Raw genomic sequence first — 19,133 nt, 5'->3', positions numbered from 1 at the left:
TTAACCAGCATGGCTGCCACAGCAGTCTGCAGCGATACGCCATCCCATCTGGTTTGCGCTTAGTGGGAGTATCATTTGTTTTTCAACAGGACAATGACCCAACACACCTCCAGGCTATGTAAGGGCTATTTGACCAAGGAGGAAAATGATGGAGTGCTGCATCAGATGACCTGGCCTCCACAATCACCCGACCTCAACCCAATTGAGATGGTTTGGGATGAGTTGGACCGCAGAGTGAAGGAAAAGCAGCCAAGTGCTCAGCATATGTGGGAACTCCTTCAAGACTGTTGAAAAGCACTCCAGGTGAAGCTGGTTGAGAGAATTCCAAGAGTGTGCAAAGCTGTCATCAAGGCAAAGGGTGCATACTTTGAAGAATCTAAAATAAAAAATATATTTAGATATTTGTTTAAAACTTTTTTGGGGTTACTACATGATTCCATATGTGTTATTTCATAGTTTATGTCTTCACTATTATTCTACAATGTAGAAAAGAATAAAATAAAGAAAAAACCCTTGAATGAGTAGGTGTGTCCTAACTTTTGACTGAATGAGTCGGTTTGTCCAAACTTCTGACTGGTACTGTATGTACTGAAGAAACATATAAACCTAACGTTAAACAATGTCAAAGATTTTACTGGTTTACAGTTCATTAGGGCAAATCAGTCAATTGAAATACATTTATTAGGCCCTAATCTATGGCCTGGGAAGCAAATGCCCACCCACTTTGGAGCCAGGCCCACCCGCTTTGGAGCCAGGCCCACCCACAGGGAGCCAGGCCCACCCACTTTGAAGCCCACCCACAGGGGAGCCAGTCCCAGCTAATTGAATGAGTTTTGATGACATCACAGTGTTTATTGGTAAAATAAACTGAGCACTGCTGACACACCCGAGATATGTTATTAATAAGTTATTAATATGTAAGATATGAGATACCTGAAAAGCATTTGAAGGCTCACATGATGACACCAACAATGTCTTTATTGAATGAATAAATGATTACAGAACAAATAGAACACTATGCGAAAATAAATAAATCCTTTACTTAGTCCGAAAGAGATCCCCACCAGACCAGTAGGCATTTTTACCTTGTCTCTTCATAAGTTACTAGCAAAGCTTATACACTGTTTTTATATAATATAATAGGAATTTCTCATCTCCCAACAGTTTGTTTACATTTGGCACAGGAGGTGGAAGAGAGGGAAAAGTAGGGAGGAGGAGAAAAGAGAAGGCGGTGAGTGGTCAAGAAAAGAGAAAGAATAAGAGGGGAATGAAAGAGATGATGAATGGGAAGAATAAATGAAAGAAGGTTAAAACACAGAGGAAGAGAGGGATGGAGAAAATGGAGAATGAGTAGTGAGAGGAAAATGGAGAATGAGTAGTGAGAGATAGAAAGTGAGAGAGGAAAATGGAGAATGAGTAGTGAGAGATGGAAAGTGAGAGAGGAAAATGGAGGGCATTTGTATGGTTGAATACATTCCTCTTAAAATGGATCCATTGTCAAACTGCATGGACATTTCCTATGTTGCTCAACAGTGCAAGAGGACCTATGGTCAGTCAGTGTGCGTATCATTGTATCTAAGGTCTTTCATAGCAGATAGTTCATAGTGTGTCTTGATATATAAATAATATAGAGAAACTGAATGAGGGTTCAGGGTGTTAAGACTATCCAGTGTATGCTGGTTTAGGGATACGAGTAAGATTAAGGGTGTTGGGGTTAGAGTCTAGGGTCTAAGTCTACTAAGACTCAAGTGTATACATCCAGGTTAAAACCTGACTAAAAAGCAGTGTAACTTCAGCAGGTGAGGTAAGGGTAGTGTGTGGTGTATAGGTCGGTGGTATTCAGCCCTACGAGGTCCGGAGCCTGCTGGTTTTCTGTTCTACCAGATAATTAATTGCACCCATCTGGTTTCCCAGGTCTAAATCAGTCCCTGATTAGAGGGGACATTGAGAAAATGCAGTGGAACTGGCTGGGAGGTCCAGAGTTGAGATTGAGGGGTATAGGGCATAGGGATTATAGTATAAGTGCGTTAGGACTGCCCAGTGAATGCGTCCAGGTTAAAAGCTGTATCTAGGAAGCGTTGTAACTCCACCAGGTGAGCTGCTTTGTTCCCTGTAGCTGGAGCTGCTGCTGGCCCACGACCAGCATACCTACACACACACATACATAAACACACATTCACACATACACACATACAAACATGAGAAAGAAGCGAGAACACATTTAATACAAAACACAACTCTTTGACCAGGTTCATTCAAATTATTCATTGATATCTTCCCCTGTGAGCAGGTGTGAGTGAAGGAGGCTGGTCGTACCGAACGGGGCGGGTGCGGTCAACGGTGGTGCGGAGGCGGGGTTTGACGTAGTCATAGTAACCCTGGTTCTTGTGCTCTTCCTGGCACCACACCAGGTCAGCGTTGGGATAACGATCTGTCTCCACCTTCACCTGGTCAAACGGGAAGGGAGAGAGCTGGAGGAGAAAGAGATAGATGGAGGAGAGAGAGAGATGAGATTGTAAGTGTGTGTGTGTGTGCACTGTACCTGTGTGCATGTATGCATGTGTGTGTGTGTGTGTGTGTGTGTACCTGCTCTATGCGTGCAATGGCCACAGTATTATCCATGCCTCTGTTCTTGCGTTCTCGGGTCAGTTCATAGTAGACCTTCCCAGTACAGAACACAATCCTCTTCACCCCATCTGGCTTCTCACACACAGGACCACTGTCTGGGATCAGACGCTGGAAGTGGGTACCTGAAACACACACACACAAGCACACAGTATAGAAACACACATACGTACGGTACACACACACACACACACACACACACACACACACACACAAACACTCGTTCGTCTCTCATTGGTCTGATAAGCAGTATTTAAATAGTATTTGTTTTCTTTCAAATAATTGCCTGGTGCAATGGAACCCAATGGAATAGTCCCCAAAGTGCAACCCCCGCTCAGTGCATTTGATTGAAACCATTTGAACTCAGGTCTGGTGACAAGCAGACACTTCAGACAATCATCCTGTTCCACCAGATATCTTAGCTAAGATAGCTTTGCTACCGAATAACTTAACTACAGTACTGTACATCAGATGTTAGAAGGAGCCATCATGACCATAGCTAGCTTCCAACCTCCTCGCCTTGCTAACCTAAATCCTCCCTCACCTGTCAGCATGTCGTCAAAGTTGGACTTGGCGTCAGGGTGGCGCAGCAGAGACTTGGGGGTGAAGACTATCAGCTGGAGGGCAGAGAGAAAGAGAGAGGGAGAAAATAAGCGAAAAAGAGGAGAGATGTGTGTGTGTAGAGTGTATGTGAAGGACGTGGTTCTGTAAACCTGAATGTATGTGTGTGGCACTCACAGGCTTCCTGAAGGGCTGTAGTATTTGTCTACGGAGGACGTGGAAGTAGTTAGCTGGTGTAGAGCAGTTGACTATGATCCAGTTACAGTCATACAGCTGACGCACAGCAAACTCCTCAGCAGAGAATTTCTATGCATGAGAGAAGGGACAGGTCATACACACACGCACCCACACCCACACCCACACCTACACACACACCCACACCTACACACGCACCCACACCTACACACGCACCCACACACACACACTTACAGGGTATGCATCCGGGTCTTCATTACACATCTGCAGGAACCTCTCTGGTCGGGCTGACGAGTGCTCTGGACCCTGAGTATAGGATCATGGGATATGTAGTTTATCATCCGTTTGTGAGAACAGACAATGTTCTTCAAAGCGAAGACAGACTTATAGATAAGTGGTGGGAGCAGCAGTGCTATTCTGTTCTCAGAGACTGAGGCAGACAGACGGGCGGACTTAAACACACACACACACACACACACACACACACATACACACACACACACACACACACACACACAGGTTTACACTCACATACTCTGCCTCACAGATGGATGGACGGACAGACAGTAGTTCCTACCATTCCTTCCATGCCATGAGGTAGCAGTAGGACTATTCCGTTCTGTCTGACCCACTTGGCCTGTCCTGGGCAGATGAACTGGTCTATGATACACTGGGCTGTATTGTGGAAGTCCCCAAACTGGGCCTCCCACAGAACCAGAGCATTGGGACTAGCCATGGCAAAACCCAGTTCGAAACCTAGAGGGGGGAGGAAAGGAGAGAGAGAGATGTTCAGGTCAGAAAGCATGAGGGAACTAAAAAAACAGACAAATCCTCATAATGCTGTGGCATGTACCGTAAAGACAGCAAAATAATAGACTGCATCTGCATGTGTGTGCGCATGTCTGCGTACATGTACGCGTGTGTCTATGTGTGTGTATATGTGTGTGTACTAACCCAATACTCCGTACTCTGACAGAGAGCTGTTACAGACAGTGTATGGAGCCTGGTTAGGAGCGATGTGGTTCATGGGAATACAGATCCTCTTATCTACATTCTGGTCATGGAGAACATGGTGTCTGTGACTGTATAGAGGGAGATGGAGAAGGAGAGAGATAGAGAGTTATGGGTAGAGAAAAGAGAGAGAAGGGGAGAGGTAGAGGGGTGGGTAGAAGCAAGGGAGAGACATGGAGAGAGAGAGTAAATAAGAGTTAATATACCACCAATATGTGACAATAGCACTTCAGTATGGCACCCAGGTCTCCCAGGTCTCAAAGCCCACCAACATAACCAACAGGAGAAGATCCAACACGTGCAACCAAAATCACCATGAGCCCCACCTACACATCCTACGACTGCATGCAGTGACATGGGCTTGCAGTCCTTGGAGTCCCGCCGCACCCACCTCTGCAGATCCTTTGCCCAGAAGCTTGCAAAATCCCAGGACTACAACAAATGGCTGCCTCAGACAAGGGGCCATGTCAGATCTACCCGATCCAGTCACAAACTGAACTGAACCTTCCCCCTACTCGGACTGACAGATACTACAACAGCCCTACGCCTTACTTGGTGAGACTGCTTAATGCTGCTTAACTGTAATATTGTATACTACAGTGCATTCGGAAAGTGTTCAGACCCCTTCACTGTATCCTCATTGTGTTACGTTACAGCCTCATTCTAAAATTGATTCAATTAATGTTTTTCCTCATCAATCTACACACAATACTCCATAATGACAAACCCTTTGCTATGAGACTCGAAATTGAGCTCAGGTGCATCCTGTTTACATTGATCATCCTGGAGATGATTGGAGTCCATCTGTGGTAAATTCATTAAAAAAATTCTAAAAACCTGTTTATTCTTTGTCATTTTGGGGTATTGTGTGTAGATTGATGAGGGAAAAAACGATGTAATACATTTTAGAATAAGGCTGTAACGTCACAAAATGTTGAAAAAGTCAAGGGGTCTGAATACTTTCCAAATGGACTGTATATCTCATATTTTCATGTTTTATTGTATTATATTTACTTAATTACGTAGGCCTACAGATGTATGCTGCAATTCAGCATTTAGCAGCAAATGTGTACAATTCCAAATAAAATGTAAATATATAATTCAGCAATGACAAATAACACATAACGCTGCCAAACAAGAGACTTTAGTACAACATCCAGTCATAACATTGACAGAGGCTGTCGTAAGGGTGACGGTAGTACCTGAAGGTTCCTCTCTCCACGTCCTGTCCACTGAGACGTATGTGTGTTCCCTCCTTGAGCAGCGAGCCAAAGGCCATGTACTCTCCTAGAGCCCAGTCACACACACGCTGGCCCACCATCGCCGCACGACCCTTTAGTATACGACTCAGACCTGACACACACACACACACACACACACACACACACACACACACACACACACACACATAGATGGATGTGTGAGCATGTACATAGGTTATGCTGTACTTGTCTTCCACAGGTAGTGTGTGTGTCCACACGTGTGTGTATGTATGTGTGTGTATGGGTTTGTGTATGCACTTGTGTGTTTGAGTGTATGTGCGTGGTTGTCTACCTCCATGTATGGTGAAGTCTTCCACAGGGACAGATGAAGCAATGTGTCCTATGTGTCCCAGCTCCTCCTCAGTCAGGCCTGTAGATGGACTGGTCATACTCTTGGGCTGGCCATCCATCTTGAAGAAACCTACACACACTCACATTGATAAAGAATACACACTGTTAGTGTATGCTTACACAGAGAATAAAACACACACACACACACACACACACACACACACAAATACAGTGCCAGTCAAAAGTTTGGACATTTTTTGGGTTACTACATTATTCCATATGTGTTATTTCATAGTGTTGATGTCTTCACTATTATTCTACAATGTAAAAAATAGTAAAAATACAGAAAAACCCTTGAATGAGTAGGTGTTCTAAAACCTTTGACTGGTATATGTATATTTTATATTTGAGATGCTTCAAAGTAGCCACCCTTTGCCTTGATGACAGATTTGCACACTCTTGGCATTCTCTCAACCAGCTTCATGAGGTAGCCACCTGGAATGCATTTCAATTAACAGGTGTGCCTTGTTAAAAGTTAATTTGTGGAATTTCTTTCCTTCTTAATGCGTTTGTTGAGACAATTAGCTGTGTTGTGACAAGGTAGGGGTGCTATACAGAAGACAACACTATTTGGTAAAATACCAAGTCCATATTATGGCAAGAACAGCTCAAATAAGCAAAGAGAAATGACAGTACATCATTGGTTTAACACATGAAGGTCAGTCAATGTGGAAAATTTCAAGAACTTTAAAAGTTTCTACAAGGGCAGTCTTAAAAACCATCAAGAGCAATGATAAAACTGGCTCTCATGAGGACCGCCACAGGAAAGGAAGATCCAGAGTTACTTCTGCTGCAGAGGATCAGTTCATTAGAGTTACCAGCCTCAGAAATTGCAGCCCAAATAAATGCTTCACAGAGTTCAAGTAACAGACACATCTAAACATAAACTGTTCAGAGGAGATTGCGTGAAATTAGGCCTTCATGGTCGAATTGCTGCAAAAAAAACACTACTAAAGGACACCAATAATAACAAGAGACTTGCTTGGACCAAGAAACACAAGCAATGGACATTAGACCAGTGGAAATCTGTCCTTTGGTCTGATGAGTCCAAATTTGAGATTTTTGGTTCCAACCGTTCGTGTCTTTGTGAGACGCAGAGTAGGTGAACGGAAGTTCTCCGCATGTGAAATGCCCACCGTGAAGCATGGAGGAGGAGGTGTGATGGTGTGGGGTGCTTTGCTAGTGACACTGTGATTTATTTAAAATTCTAGGCACACTTAACCAACATGGCTGCCACAGCATTCTGCAGCAGTAAGCCATCCCAACTGGTTTGCGCTTATCATTTGTTTTTCAACAGGACAATGACCAAACACACCTCCAGGCTGAGTAAGTGCTGTATCAGTGGAGTGCTGCATCAGATAACCTGGCCTCCACAATCACCTGACCTCAACCCAATTGAGATGGTTTGGGATGAGTTGAACCGCAGAGTGAAGGAAAAGCAGGCAACAAGTGCTCAGCATATGTAGGAACTCCTTCAAGACTGTTGGAAAAGCATTCCAGGTGAAGCTGGTTGAGAGAATTCCAAGAGTGTGCAAAGCTGTCATCAAGGCAAAGGGTGCATACTTTGAAGAATCTAAAATGTAAATTTATTTTGATTTGTTGAACACTTTTTTAGCTACTACCTGATTCCATGTGTTATTTCATAGTTTTGAGGTCTTCACTATTATTCTACAATGTAGAAAATAGTACAAATAAAGAAAAACCCTTGAATGTGTAGGTGTGTCCAAACTTTTGACTGGTACTGTATGCACTTACAATATATTGTAAAACTTAGGGTATCACACACACACACACACACACACACACACACACACACACACACACACACACACACACACACACACACACACACACACACACACACACACACACACACACACACACACACACACACACACACACACACACACACACACACACCGGCCAGGGTGAGTCTAGCCAGTGTTTGATGTGTAGAATCTTCTCGTCTTTGGAGCGAGTGTGAGCCTCTTCGCAGATCTTGTCATACTTGGCAATCTCCTCCTAGAGGGGAGAGGGTTAATATCCATTTAATGTTAAATTAAGTAATCCTCAACAACAACACCTTGGTACCTCATATCAATCAGTGAGTACATTCTGTATTAGGACAGTCTTTCATATAAAGACAGAGGACAGAATATAATATCTACTGCAAGTAGAGGTTTGTAAGGACTGTTTATGCTACATGATGTATATGGGCAGTCTATGGTGTATAGTATACACTGAGTGCACAAAACATTAAGAACACCTGCTCTTTCCATGACATAGACAGCCCAGGTGAATTCAGGTGAAAGCTATGATCCCTTATTGATGTCACTTGTTTTTAACCCTTTAGACAATTGTGACATGGTTTGTGTATGTGTGCCATTCAGGCGGTGAATGGGCAAGACAAAATATTTAAGTGCCTTTGAACGGGGAATGGTAGTAGGTGCCAGGCGCACCTGCCTGTGTCAGGAACTGCTTGGTTTTTCACAGTCAACAGTTTCCCGTGTGTATCAAGAATGGTCCACCACCCAAAGGACATCCAGCCAACTTGACACAACTACGGGAAGCATTGGGGTCAACATGGGCCAGCATCCTTGTGGAACACTTTCGACACCTTGCAGAGTCCATGCCCCGATGAAATTAGTCTGTTCAGAAGTCATAAGGGGGATTGCAACTCAACATTAATTAACAAAATACCTCATACTCCTGTCTGGTGACAGCTCCCTCTGCTATGAGTTTCTCAGCGTATTTCTGTAGGACTCCTTTCTGCTTCTTGATCTGCTTGTACATCAGAGGCTGGGTGAACATGGGTTCGTCCATCTCATTGTGGCCGTTACGCCTGTAACACACCTGTAACACACACACACGCACACACACGCACACGCACACACACACACACATTAGAAATCAGCTTGTTATGGCATGTTTCCTGCATGGGCTACATATTTGGGTCTTTCTATAAACTAGGGTACCAGTGTGCATCTCTAGTAGTGTACAACTGTTTGGAGCTGCTACAATTGTTTTCATGGATGCCCCACCTGAATGTATCTCATCGGAGATACTGTCTGAATGACAGTCAAGTGATAAAGAGCACGTGATTTAACAACAGCCAAAGTGCAGGAATGAATGTTGATCTGGAGGACTGACAGAACACTTTGGTGTCTGTTGTTACGGTGGTCAAGATAAATAGCTAAATAGTTCAAACTGACCACTCGGCAATGTTAAAGCTTGTTAATTCGTTTCTGAATTTAAAACCGCAAAACAATTTGATATTTCGATGTTCAAATTTGGGTGGGGTTAAATGTGGTATCCCTGGTCAAGTGCACAGCCAACACTTCATGTCCTTTCAAAGTAGGAGGTCACCCTTCTAACTCCATTCTATGAATCTATTAATTCATTGATTAATAGCTGCCCATACCAAGCCACTGTGCCAAAATAAGGTAAGATTTCCACATTTCTGCATATAATTGAGTGTGTATTGACTTATTAATGAACTGCTGTTATTGTAAATAGTTAGCTGACTGATATATCCTAGCTACCAAGCTAATCATTGGTAATCTTATTAAATTATGCTATACAGTCAAAACAACAGTATCTATTGCTAAACTAGAGATATGCCCTAGCTATAGTTAGTCATTGGTTGTACTAGCTGGAATAAAAACATGACTACATTCAGAACAATATAGAGCTAGTGCTATTTTAAATGCACCGGCAGAACAGAGACGCTACCTCTGGTAATACGAGGGGTGGGGGTGTGTGTCTATTTGTCAATAACAGCTGATGCGCGATGTCTAATATTAAAGAAGTCTCGAGGTATTGCTCGCCTGAGGTAGAGTACCTTATGATAAGCTGTAGACCACACTATCTACCAAGAGAGTTCTCATCTATATTATTCGTAGGCGTCTATTTACCACCACAGAACCGATGCTGGCACTAAGACTGCACTCAACCAGCCGTATAAGGCCATAAGCAAAGAAGAAAATGCTTACCTAAAAGTGGCACTCCTAGTGGCCGGGGACTTTAATGCAGACAAACTTAAATCAGTTTTACCAAATTTTTACCAGCATGTCACATGTACAAACAGAGAAAAACAAATCCTAGACCACCTTAACTCCACACACAGAGATGCATACAAATCCTTCCCCCGCCTTCCATTTGGGAGATTTGACCAGAATTCTATCTTTCTGATTCCTGCTTACAAGCAAAAACAAAAGCAGGAAGTACCGTTCAGTATGGAAGAAGTCAGATGATGCGGATGCTACACTACAGGACTGTTTTGCACAGACTGGAATATGTTCCGGGATTCATCCAATGGCATTGAGGAGTACACCACCTCAGTCATCGGCTTCATCAATAAGTGCATCGACGACGTCGTCCCCACAGTGACTGTACGTACATATCCCATGGATTACAGGCAAGGAGCGGGAGACTAAATCGGACGCTTATATGAAATCCCGCTATGCCCACAGACGAAACATCAAACAAGCAAAGCGTCCATATAGGATTAAGATTGAATCCTACTACACCGGCTCTGACGCTCGTTGGATGTGGCAGGGCTTGAAAACTATTATGGATTACAAAGGGAAACACAGATGCGAGCTGCCCAGTGACGCGAGCCGACCAGACGAGCTAAATGCCTTTTATGCTCGATCCGAGGCGAGCAACACTGAAGCATGCACAAGAGCACCAGCTGTTCTGGATGACTGTGTGAACAAAACCTTTAAACAGGTCGACATTCACAAAGCCGCTGAGCCAGACGGATTATCAGGACGTGTACTCAAAGCAAACGCGGACCAACTGTGAAGTGTCTTCACTGACATTTTCAACCTCTCCTGACCTAGTCTGTAAACCTACATGTTTCAAACAGATCACCATAGCACCTGTGCCCAGGGAAGCGAAGGTAACCTGCCTAAATGATTACAACCCCGTGCCACTCACGTCGGTAGCCATGAAGTGCTTTTAAAGACTGGTCATGGCTCACATCAACAGCATCCTCCCGGACAACCTGCCCTTTCCCACCTGGACAAAAGGAACACCTATGTGAGAATGCTGTTCATTGACTACAGCACAGCGTTCAACACCATAGTGCCCTCAAAGCTCATAACTAAGCTAAGGACCTGGGACTAAACACCTCCCTCTACAACTGGATCCTGGACTTCCTAACTGGCCACCCCAAGGTGGTAAGAATAGGCAACAACACATCTGCCACGCTGATCCTTAACACTGGGGCCCCCTGGGGTGTATACTCAGTCCCCTACTATTCCCTGTTCACCCACGACTGCGTGGCCAAACACGACTCCAACACCATCAATAAGTTTGCTGATGACACAACAGTGATAGGCCTGATAACCGACAACGATGAGACAACCTATAGGGAGGTCAGAGAACTGGCAGTGTGGTGCCAGGACAACAACCTCTCCTTTAATGTGAGCAAGACAAAGGAGCTGATCGTGGACTACAGCAAAAGGCGGGCCGAACAGGCCCTCATTAACATTGACGGGGCTGTAGTGGATCGGGTCGAGAGTTTCAACTTCCTTGGTGTCCACATCACCAAAGAACTATCATGATCCAAACATACCAAGACAGTCGGGAAGAGGGCACAACAAAACCTTTTCCCCCTCAGGAGACTGAAAAGATTTGGCATGGGTCCCCAGATCCAGGTTCTACTCCTGCACCATCGAGAGCATCCTGACCGGTTGCATCACCGCCTGGTGTGGCAACTGCTTGGTATCTAACCGTAAGGCGCTTACAGAGGGTAGTTCGAATGGCCCAGTACACCACTGGGGCCAATCTTCCTGCCATCCAGGACCTATACAATAGGCGGTGTCTGAGGAAAGCCAATAAAATTGTCAGTTTCTCTGCTACGGCAAGCGGTACCGGAGCGCCAAGTCTAGGACCAAAAGACTCCTCAACAGCTTCTACCCCCAAGCCATAAGACTGCTGAACAATTAATAAAATCACCACTGGACAATTTACATTGACACCCCCACTCCCTTTTGTACACTGCTGCTACTTGATGTTTATTATCTATGCATAGTCCCTTCACCCCACCTACATGTACAAATTACCTCAACTAACCTGTACCCCCGCACACTGACTCGGTACGGGTGCCCCCTGTATATAGCCTCCACACTGACTCGGTACTGGTGCCCCCTGTATATAGCCTCCACACTGACTCTGTACCGGTGCCCTCTGTATATAGCCTCCACACTGACTCGGTACCGGTACCCCCTGTATATAGCCTCCACATTGACTCTGTACCGGTACCTCCTGTATATAGCCTCCACATTGACTCTGTACCGGTACCCCTGTATATAGCCTCCACATTGACTCTGTACCGGTACCCCTGTATATAACCTCCACATTGACTCTGTACCGGTACCCCCTGTATATAGCCTCCACATTGACTCTGTACCGGTACCCCCTGTATATAGCCTCCACATTGACTCTGTACTGGTACCCCCTGTATATAGCCGCCACATTGACTCTGTACCGGTACCCCCTGTATATAGCCTCCACATTAACTCTGTACCGGTACCTCCTGTATATAGCCTCCACATTGACTCTGTACCGGTGCCCCCTGTATATAGCCTCCACACTGACTCTGTACCGGTGCCCCCTGTATATAGCCTCGTTATTGTTATTCCTATTGTGTTACTTTTTATAATGACTTTTTATTTTAGTCTACTTGGTAAATATTTTCTTAACTCTTCTTGAACTGCACTGTTGGTAAAGTCTACACTTGTTGTACTCGGCGCATGTGACAAATCAAATTTGATTTGAATGAAGAAAGGGTTTGAATAGTAGACATGTAAATATATCCTGTTTTACCTGTCTGATCAGCCTGATAGGGTGCTGTGGGTGTGTCCAGCTTACACCTGTGAAAATCTGTGTGTGTATAGCAATGGAATTAAACATCCAACCAATGCCTCAAGTGTTGTGCTGTAGGTCCACCTCACACCCTAAGGGTTGTGGGTCCTGTCCAGAAACAATCCCTAGCCCCTACCCCTAGACACTTGTGGAGATCTGAGAGAAATGAACAGGTGTAAGCAATACCACCAAAATTCCACTAAGCCTATCAGAGGTTAAGATGGAGCTCTCACCATGTCACCACCCATCAATCCCTCTCAGATCTCCACAAGTGTCTAGTCAGTCTTTCTGGCACTGTCAAAACATTTTAATAGCTGTCAAATACTTGCTTCCTATGTCCTTGGGAGAATTTCTATTGCATTTCCTTGATTCGTTGCATCCTCTCTCTTCATCTCCATCTCAAAACCCATTGGACGAGAAGGTCAGAGGTCCCTCCTCTGTCACCTTCTTGTCCAATGGGTTTTGAGAAGGGGGCAAGGGGAGAGGATGTGAGGAATGAAGGAAATGCAATTGAGATTCTCCCCTTGTTTCCTCCATTCCTCACAACCCTCTCAAAACACATTGGGGGAGAGGTGGGAAGGTTCCTCCCACTTTAGAGGAGGTGCATGGAGTGGAGGAAACAAGGACAGAGGAAGCAAGAATGTGACGTCTAGTTTTCACACACACGCATGCACACGCACGCGTCCCTCCCTGTTTCAGCCTGTTTTCCTCTGTTTCATGCCTAATGAACACCACCCTGGTCAGGAAACACACACTCACCAGGTCGACGACTACGTCCTTGTGAAAGGTTGCCCTCCACTCGGCGGCGACATTACACACGTACATGACGGCCTCGGGGTCGTCAGCGTTGACATGGAAGATGGGGGCGTTCACCACCTTGGCCACATCTGTAGGGTAAGAGGATGACCTCGCCACCCTGGGGTCGGTGGTGAAACCAATCTACAGGGAGGGAGAGAGAAAAGAAGGAAGTTAAATTAAGGGAAGGGTGTGTGTGTGTGTGCATGCATGTGTGCCTACGCGCACGTGCATGTGTCACCTGGTTGTTGACCACCACATGAATAGTGCCATGTGTGGTGTAGGAGGGCAGGTCAGAGAGGTGGAAGGTCTCATAGACAACCCCCTGGCCTGCAAACGCTGCATCACCATGGAGCAGGATGGACATTACCTGGAAATACACACAAACAGAAATATAAATACACACACAAACACACAGACAGACAGAAACCCAAAAACATACAAATACATACACAGTCTGTCTGTCTGCCTGTGTGTGTGTGTACTTACCCTGTTGCCTTCTGTGTCCCCGCAGTAGAACTGCTCAGCCTTGGTCTTGCCCTGCACCACTGGGTCCACAGCCTCCAGGTGGGAAGGGTTAGCCATGAGTGACAGTGTGATGTTCCTATCAGTGACCCGGTTGATCCTCCGGTGCCACATCCCCAAGTGGTACTTCACATCTCCAGAACCCTGAGGGGGGGAGAGGGGCAGGTGAATTGTAAGAGTATAACTTCTTAATTTTCTTTAGCTTCTGATATGGAAGATTTTTTAAAATGTTATTCACTTTCCATATTGTGTTACCAGAGTCGTGATCTTTAGGGTGCGCAATGGACAACATTTGACATTTTTTTGCGACAGAAAATTAAAATCTGTGTTTCTTATTGGACAAATCCCTCCCTGCTTCAGTTATTTCTTTCCCCGTTTGGTGGTTAATGAACAGGACCCTGCTCTCTGCTAGCTGTAGGATTTACCTCATCAGCAGCCTCAAGCTTGGAGTCAAACTGACAGAAGATCTGATCCAGCTCCTTACGGATCACATTAGCCAACACATTCAATCTCCCCCTGGAGAGATAGAGCGAGAGAGAAGGGTGGAGAGAGGGAGAACAACTTTCAGCTATGCATGGGGCAGCTTGTGATTGGTGTGCTCGTGGTAACTGTACCTGTAAGGGGGCCTATGATTGGTGTTTCCATGAACAAGCTGCCTGTGGGGCAGCCTGTGATTGGTATTTCTGTGGTAACAGTACCTGTGAGGCATGCCCATGATGATGCTCTCCACTCCGTTCATGCTGGACTTGTCTATGATGGTCTTCAGGGCCGGGATGAGAGACTCACAGCCCTCCAGGCCAAAACGCTTCTCTGATGACCATTTCCTCTGCAGGAACTCCTCAAACCTTGCCAACAGGAAACAGGAAGTTAAACAGGAAGTTAAACCTATGTCACCAAGTCCAGAAATTAACCCTATTCACAATTTCAAATAGCCCTTTCGCTCTGTGCATTTGAGGAGATCTGAGAGGATTTGATAGGTGTAAGTGTTACGGAATCGATTAGACAACCTTCTGTTACACTATACTCACTTTGTCTAGGGGACCTAGGCTTGCCTAATTGTTCTGTGACCTGACTAGCTGTGTGCTTTAGTGTGAACATAGAAGTGTCCGGACCATGTTGTATGTACATGTACCCAGGAGATAGCAAACTTACCGAGTTCAGGGCCAGCTCCGTCTTAACCTCTTGGCCAGACCAAGAAGGTTATTCATGTTCATGGTGACAAAATAAATATATGTACAAAAACCAACCTACAAAAAGGCATGCCCAACTAAAGAGGTTAACTAACACAAAGAAACAAACAAAAGGCCGTCTGAGATGCTTCGGTCCTCTCTCACTGAGAGGAGGACACTTGAGTAATTATGAAGGCTTTTGTGAAGTAACACTTGCACCTCTGAAGATAAACAATGCCTTTACATTCAGTAATCTGGCTCTGATTTGTCATCCTGAGGGTTCCAGAGATAAAATGTAGCATAGCTTTGTTTGATTAACTGGGTTCTAAAGTTTGAACCCCTGCTGTTTCTGGCCCCACACCCATCCCGACCGGCCATCTAGATGTGTGAAGGTTAATGTCTTTTCTATAGGGATGCTCATTTTTCATCATGTATGACCTTCCTGGGAGTGTGTAAACTTACATTTTTTATTACCATATCATTTTTGTATGTTCTCTATAGTTATGTACTTGAAAATGTATCAATTGACTATTTTGGCACATTTGGGCAGATTTTTTGTGCAGTATTGCAATGCTTCACTGAATCAATCTGAAACTTTTGCACATACACTGCTAATCTAAATTGCATCTAAACTCCAATATTATATCCTTTCTCTTGCATTTCAAAGATTATGAAAGGAATAACAAATAGGAAACGCATTTTTTTTTGGTTTGGATCATCTTCTACCAGATCTAATGTGTTATATTCTCCTACATTCATTTCACATTTCCACAAACTTCAAATTGCTTTCCTTCAAATGGTATCAAGAATATGCATATCCTTGCTTCAGGTCCTGAGCTACAGGCAGTTAGATTTGGGTCCTGAGCTACAGGCAGTTAGATTTGGGTCCTGAGCTACAGGCAGTTAGATTTGGGTCCTGAGCTACAGGCAGTTAGATTTGGGTCCTGAGCTACAGGCAGTTAGATTTGGGTCCTGAGCTATAGGCAGTTAGATTTGGGTAAGTCATTTTAGGCGAAAATGTTTTAAAAAAGGGTACGATCCTTAAGAGGTTTTTAAGATGAATGCACTAACTGTAAGTGGCTCTGGATAAGAGCGTCTGCTAAATGACTAAAATGTCAAATGTAAGGCTTCCTGGCAGAGCACATCACTTCGACCGGTTGCTGCTGCCATCTGCGGATGAGGAAGTGTCGTATGTTGTCCAGCTATGAGCATCACACTAAACATATCATAGCACAAGAAATGTGGTAATAGCAATATGCTTATGCAATAAACTGCGGGAGCATACAACAGCGTAAAGGAATTCCTTTTATTCTTTGTGACATTTTTTGTAACCTGAACAATAGGTAAATATGCACACAATATTTTTTACAGACCTGGTGGATCGAACCATTCTGGCTAGCAGGGTCCTCTTCTCCTCCAGGGTGAACTGCATGATGCCTGGCCTCTCAAACTTCTGTCTGATCCACTGGCACTGCTCCAGGTCATTAATGAACATGAACTCTACTCCAATGGACTGACAGTACGCCATCTAGAGGAGAGGAGAGGTCAGTGCGTCTGTGTGTGTGCGCATGTGTGTGGGGAGTTTTTGTTGCAAGCAGTGAGTGTGTGCAATGCGTCGGATCTACCTCGAGGCGCTGTATGATCTCTCGGAGGGGCAGAGTGCTCTCGCTGCCCCCTATAAAGGTTGTGGTGGGGAGCCGGAACACCTTGTCCAGGTCGGACTCATCCAGACCATAGAACTCTGCCATTGTTACCAAGTAGATGGGGGGTGTAAAAACATAATAGACAAATGGAGAGAGGAAGAAGTGATCAGAGAGTTAGAGAAAGAGAGAGAGAGATGGAAAAAGCAGAAAGAGAGGGAATTAGTGGGAGAGAGGGGGCATACAGAAGGAAGGCTCATTTAAACATCAGAATGAAACCCACTCTATATTTGAATATCAAAGTTATACAGACATCTAAAAAAAGCACAACATTGATTGGTTAGTTTGATGGCCACAGGGTTATTGCATTACACGAGATAGACGGGAGAGACAGAGCATATGAGAGAAAAAGAAACAGCAGGAGGATGAAGAGGGGTGGTGGGGAGAGATGGAGGGGTGACAAAAACAATTCCTTTTCTGGAATGAAGGGGTGAGTGTTGATGCAAATACAAAATGGTGGCAGGGAATGGCGTGAACGTGAAAGGCTGTCTCAGAGTCAGCAGAGTCCCACTCCAGTGCCTTCAGAATGTACTCATACCCCCTGACTTTTTTCACATTTTGTTGTGTTACAGCCTGAATTTAAAATAGATTCAATTGCGAATTTGTGTCACCGGCCTACACACACAATAGCCCATAATGTCAAAGTGGAATTATGTTTATAAAAAAGTTTAGAAATTGGGCCTTGTTTCAGGAAACGAGGCATACTGTATGTCACACTTCACTACTTCACAGGAGAGGAATTGGAACGTAAACATTTTTATCAAAATGCATTTTTGGGCAGAAATGCCTTCTGAAACATAAACTTTCATGTGCCTTAATAACAAACTTGTATGTACAAATAAAATGGTTAAATTACGAGCCTAGTTGGTTTAGCCATGGAAAAAGACAGGAACTTTCCCGCTAGCAATGATTGGCTGAGATAATGGATGGGCTGGACATGCCGAGAGATGAGTTTGGATCTCCACTTTCTGGAGGACCGAGTCTTGAAATCAGTGGAATGTCCGGTGGAAACAGAGCTAGCTAAGGAGATTCTGGTGTTTGATTGCAAATATGTGGAGGGAGTCAAAAAGAGAACACACAGAAGGCTGTTATATAACACACCTGTCTCTGGATTACATCTTCAAACTAAGGGCAACTATCTGTGACAGAGAGGGACAAGCGTTCATCCATGTATACGACTAAGACGGTCTATCTATCTACATTTTAAGATATTATATATTTCTAATTTTGTCAGAAAGTCATTTTCATTGCAAGTTAAAGCGTACTGTTAGCTAGCTAGCTAGCTGGCTGGCTCGCTAGCTAACGTTACTTGTGTGTAGTAATATTATTCGTATCGCAGAGCATTGCTAGTAATAGCCTAATGTTAGCCAACTAGCTAACATTGAACCTAGTTGGTTAGCTTTAGCTACCTTCAGATTCATGCAGGGTAGTAACGTTATGAGTTGGGACTATGGTTAATTGTTTAGCTAAACAAAATACTCCACTATGCAAGTAACCATTTCACTGTACCGTTTACACCTTCTGTATCCTGTGCAATGTGACAAATACATTTACATTTTACTTGATATAGTGTGTGTTTACCAGAGACAGTAATGTGAAGAACAACATGACATGCACCAAAGTCAAATTAGGATATAACGTTAGGCCAAAGAGACGGTGTTCAAGTTCTCTGGTAGAATTCCCTGATTTTATTTTAATCACACTCACAACCATAAGCTATTTTCTGTAATTAGCTTGCCATTGACTTGTAAATAATGATCTTATTGTGAGTTTATTTTCCTGAAATAATGAATACAAATGAGCTAAAGTTAAGACGTTGTCAGCTATATGATATGCTCATTATTTGAGCTGGCTAGCCAGCTAACTTAACGCTAACTTAGTCTTGAAATCTTTGGTTGTTTAGCACACAACGACCGTACTCACTCTGTTTAGCATATGGAGTCACATGTGAATCCTTAAAGAGATGGGTGGGACTAAGGCTTGAGTGGGTGTGAATGATGCTGAATGGGTGTAGACAAAGAAGAGCTGTCCAGTAGGTGTACCAAAATATTCAAGGGCCATTTTCT

At 44.2% G+C, this 19,133-nt stretch overlaps 1 protein-coding gene across 2 annotated transcripts in view; it reads right to left on the bottom strand.

Moving 5' to 3' along the window:
* Positions 1-960: 960 nt before the first annotated feature.
* Positions 961-19,133, bottom strand: part of LOC112230775 (2-oxoglutarate dehydrogenase, mitochondrial-like) — a 55,261-nt gene continuing 37,088 nt past the window's right edge. Inside the window, exons 6-24 of one of the 2 annotated variants that reach the window (XM_042311309.1) lie at positions 16,993-17,108; positions 16,741-16,895; positions 14,897-15,043; positions 14,624-14,714; positions 14,163-14,342; positions 13,915-14,043; positions 13,638-13,817; positions 8,706-8,858; positions 7,922-8,027; positions 5,947-6,084; positions 5,595-5,745; positions 4,336-4,463; positions 3,959-4,137; positions 3,616-3,687; positions 3,364-3,492; positions 3,170-3,242; positions 2,587-2,750; positions 2,317-2,471; positions 961-2,148 (exon numbers count right to left, since the gene is read on the bottom strand). In XM_042311309.1, coding sequence (XP_042167243.1) covers positions 2,028-2,148; positions 2,317-2,471; positions 2,587-2,750; positions 3,170-3,242; positions 3,364-3,492; positions 3,616-3,687; positions 3,959-4,137; positions 4,336-4,463; positions 5,595-5,745; positions 5,947-6,084; positions 7,922-8,027; positions 8,706-8,858; positions 13,638-13,817; positions 13,915-14,043; positions 14,163-14,342; positions 14,624-14,714; positions 14,897-15,043; positions 16,741-16,895; positions 16,993-17,108 — 2,567 coding nt within the window. In that variant the 3' untranslated portion in view covers positions 961-2,027. Of the gene's footprint in view, positions 2,149-2,316; positions 2,472-2,586; positions 2,751-3,169; positions 3,243-3,363; positions 3,493-3,615; positions 3,688-3,958; positions 4,138-4,335; positions 4,464-5,594; positions 5,746-5,946; positions 6,085-7,921; positions 8,028-8,705; positions 8,859-13,637; positions 13,818-13,914; positions 14,044-14,162; positions 14,343-14,623; positions 14,715-14,896; positions 15,044-16,740; positions 16,896-16,992; positions 17,109-19,133 lie in introns of those variants that run through there. The other variant, XR_006080677.1, reaches the window with a different exon arrangement.

Source organism: Oncorhynchus tshawytscha, linkage group LG33, assembly GCF_018296145.1.
Source record: "Oncorhynchus tshawytscha isolate Ot180627B linkage group LG33, Otsh_v2.0, whole genome shotgun sequence".
Lineage (NCBI taxonomy): Eukaryota > Metazoa > Chordata > Actinopteri > Salmoniformes > Salmonidae > Oncorhynchus > Oncorhynchus tshawytscha.
This window is presented reverse-complemented; position numbering and strand designations above follow the sequence as displayed.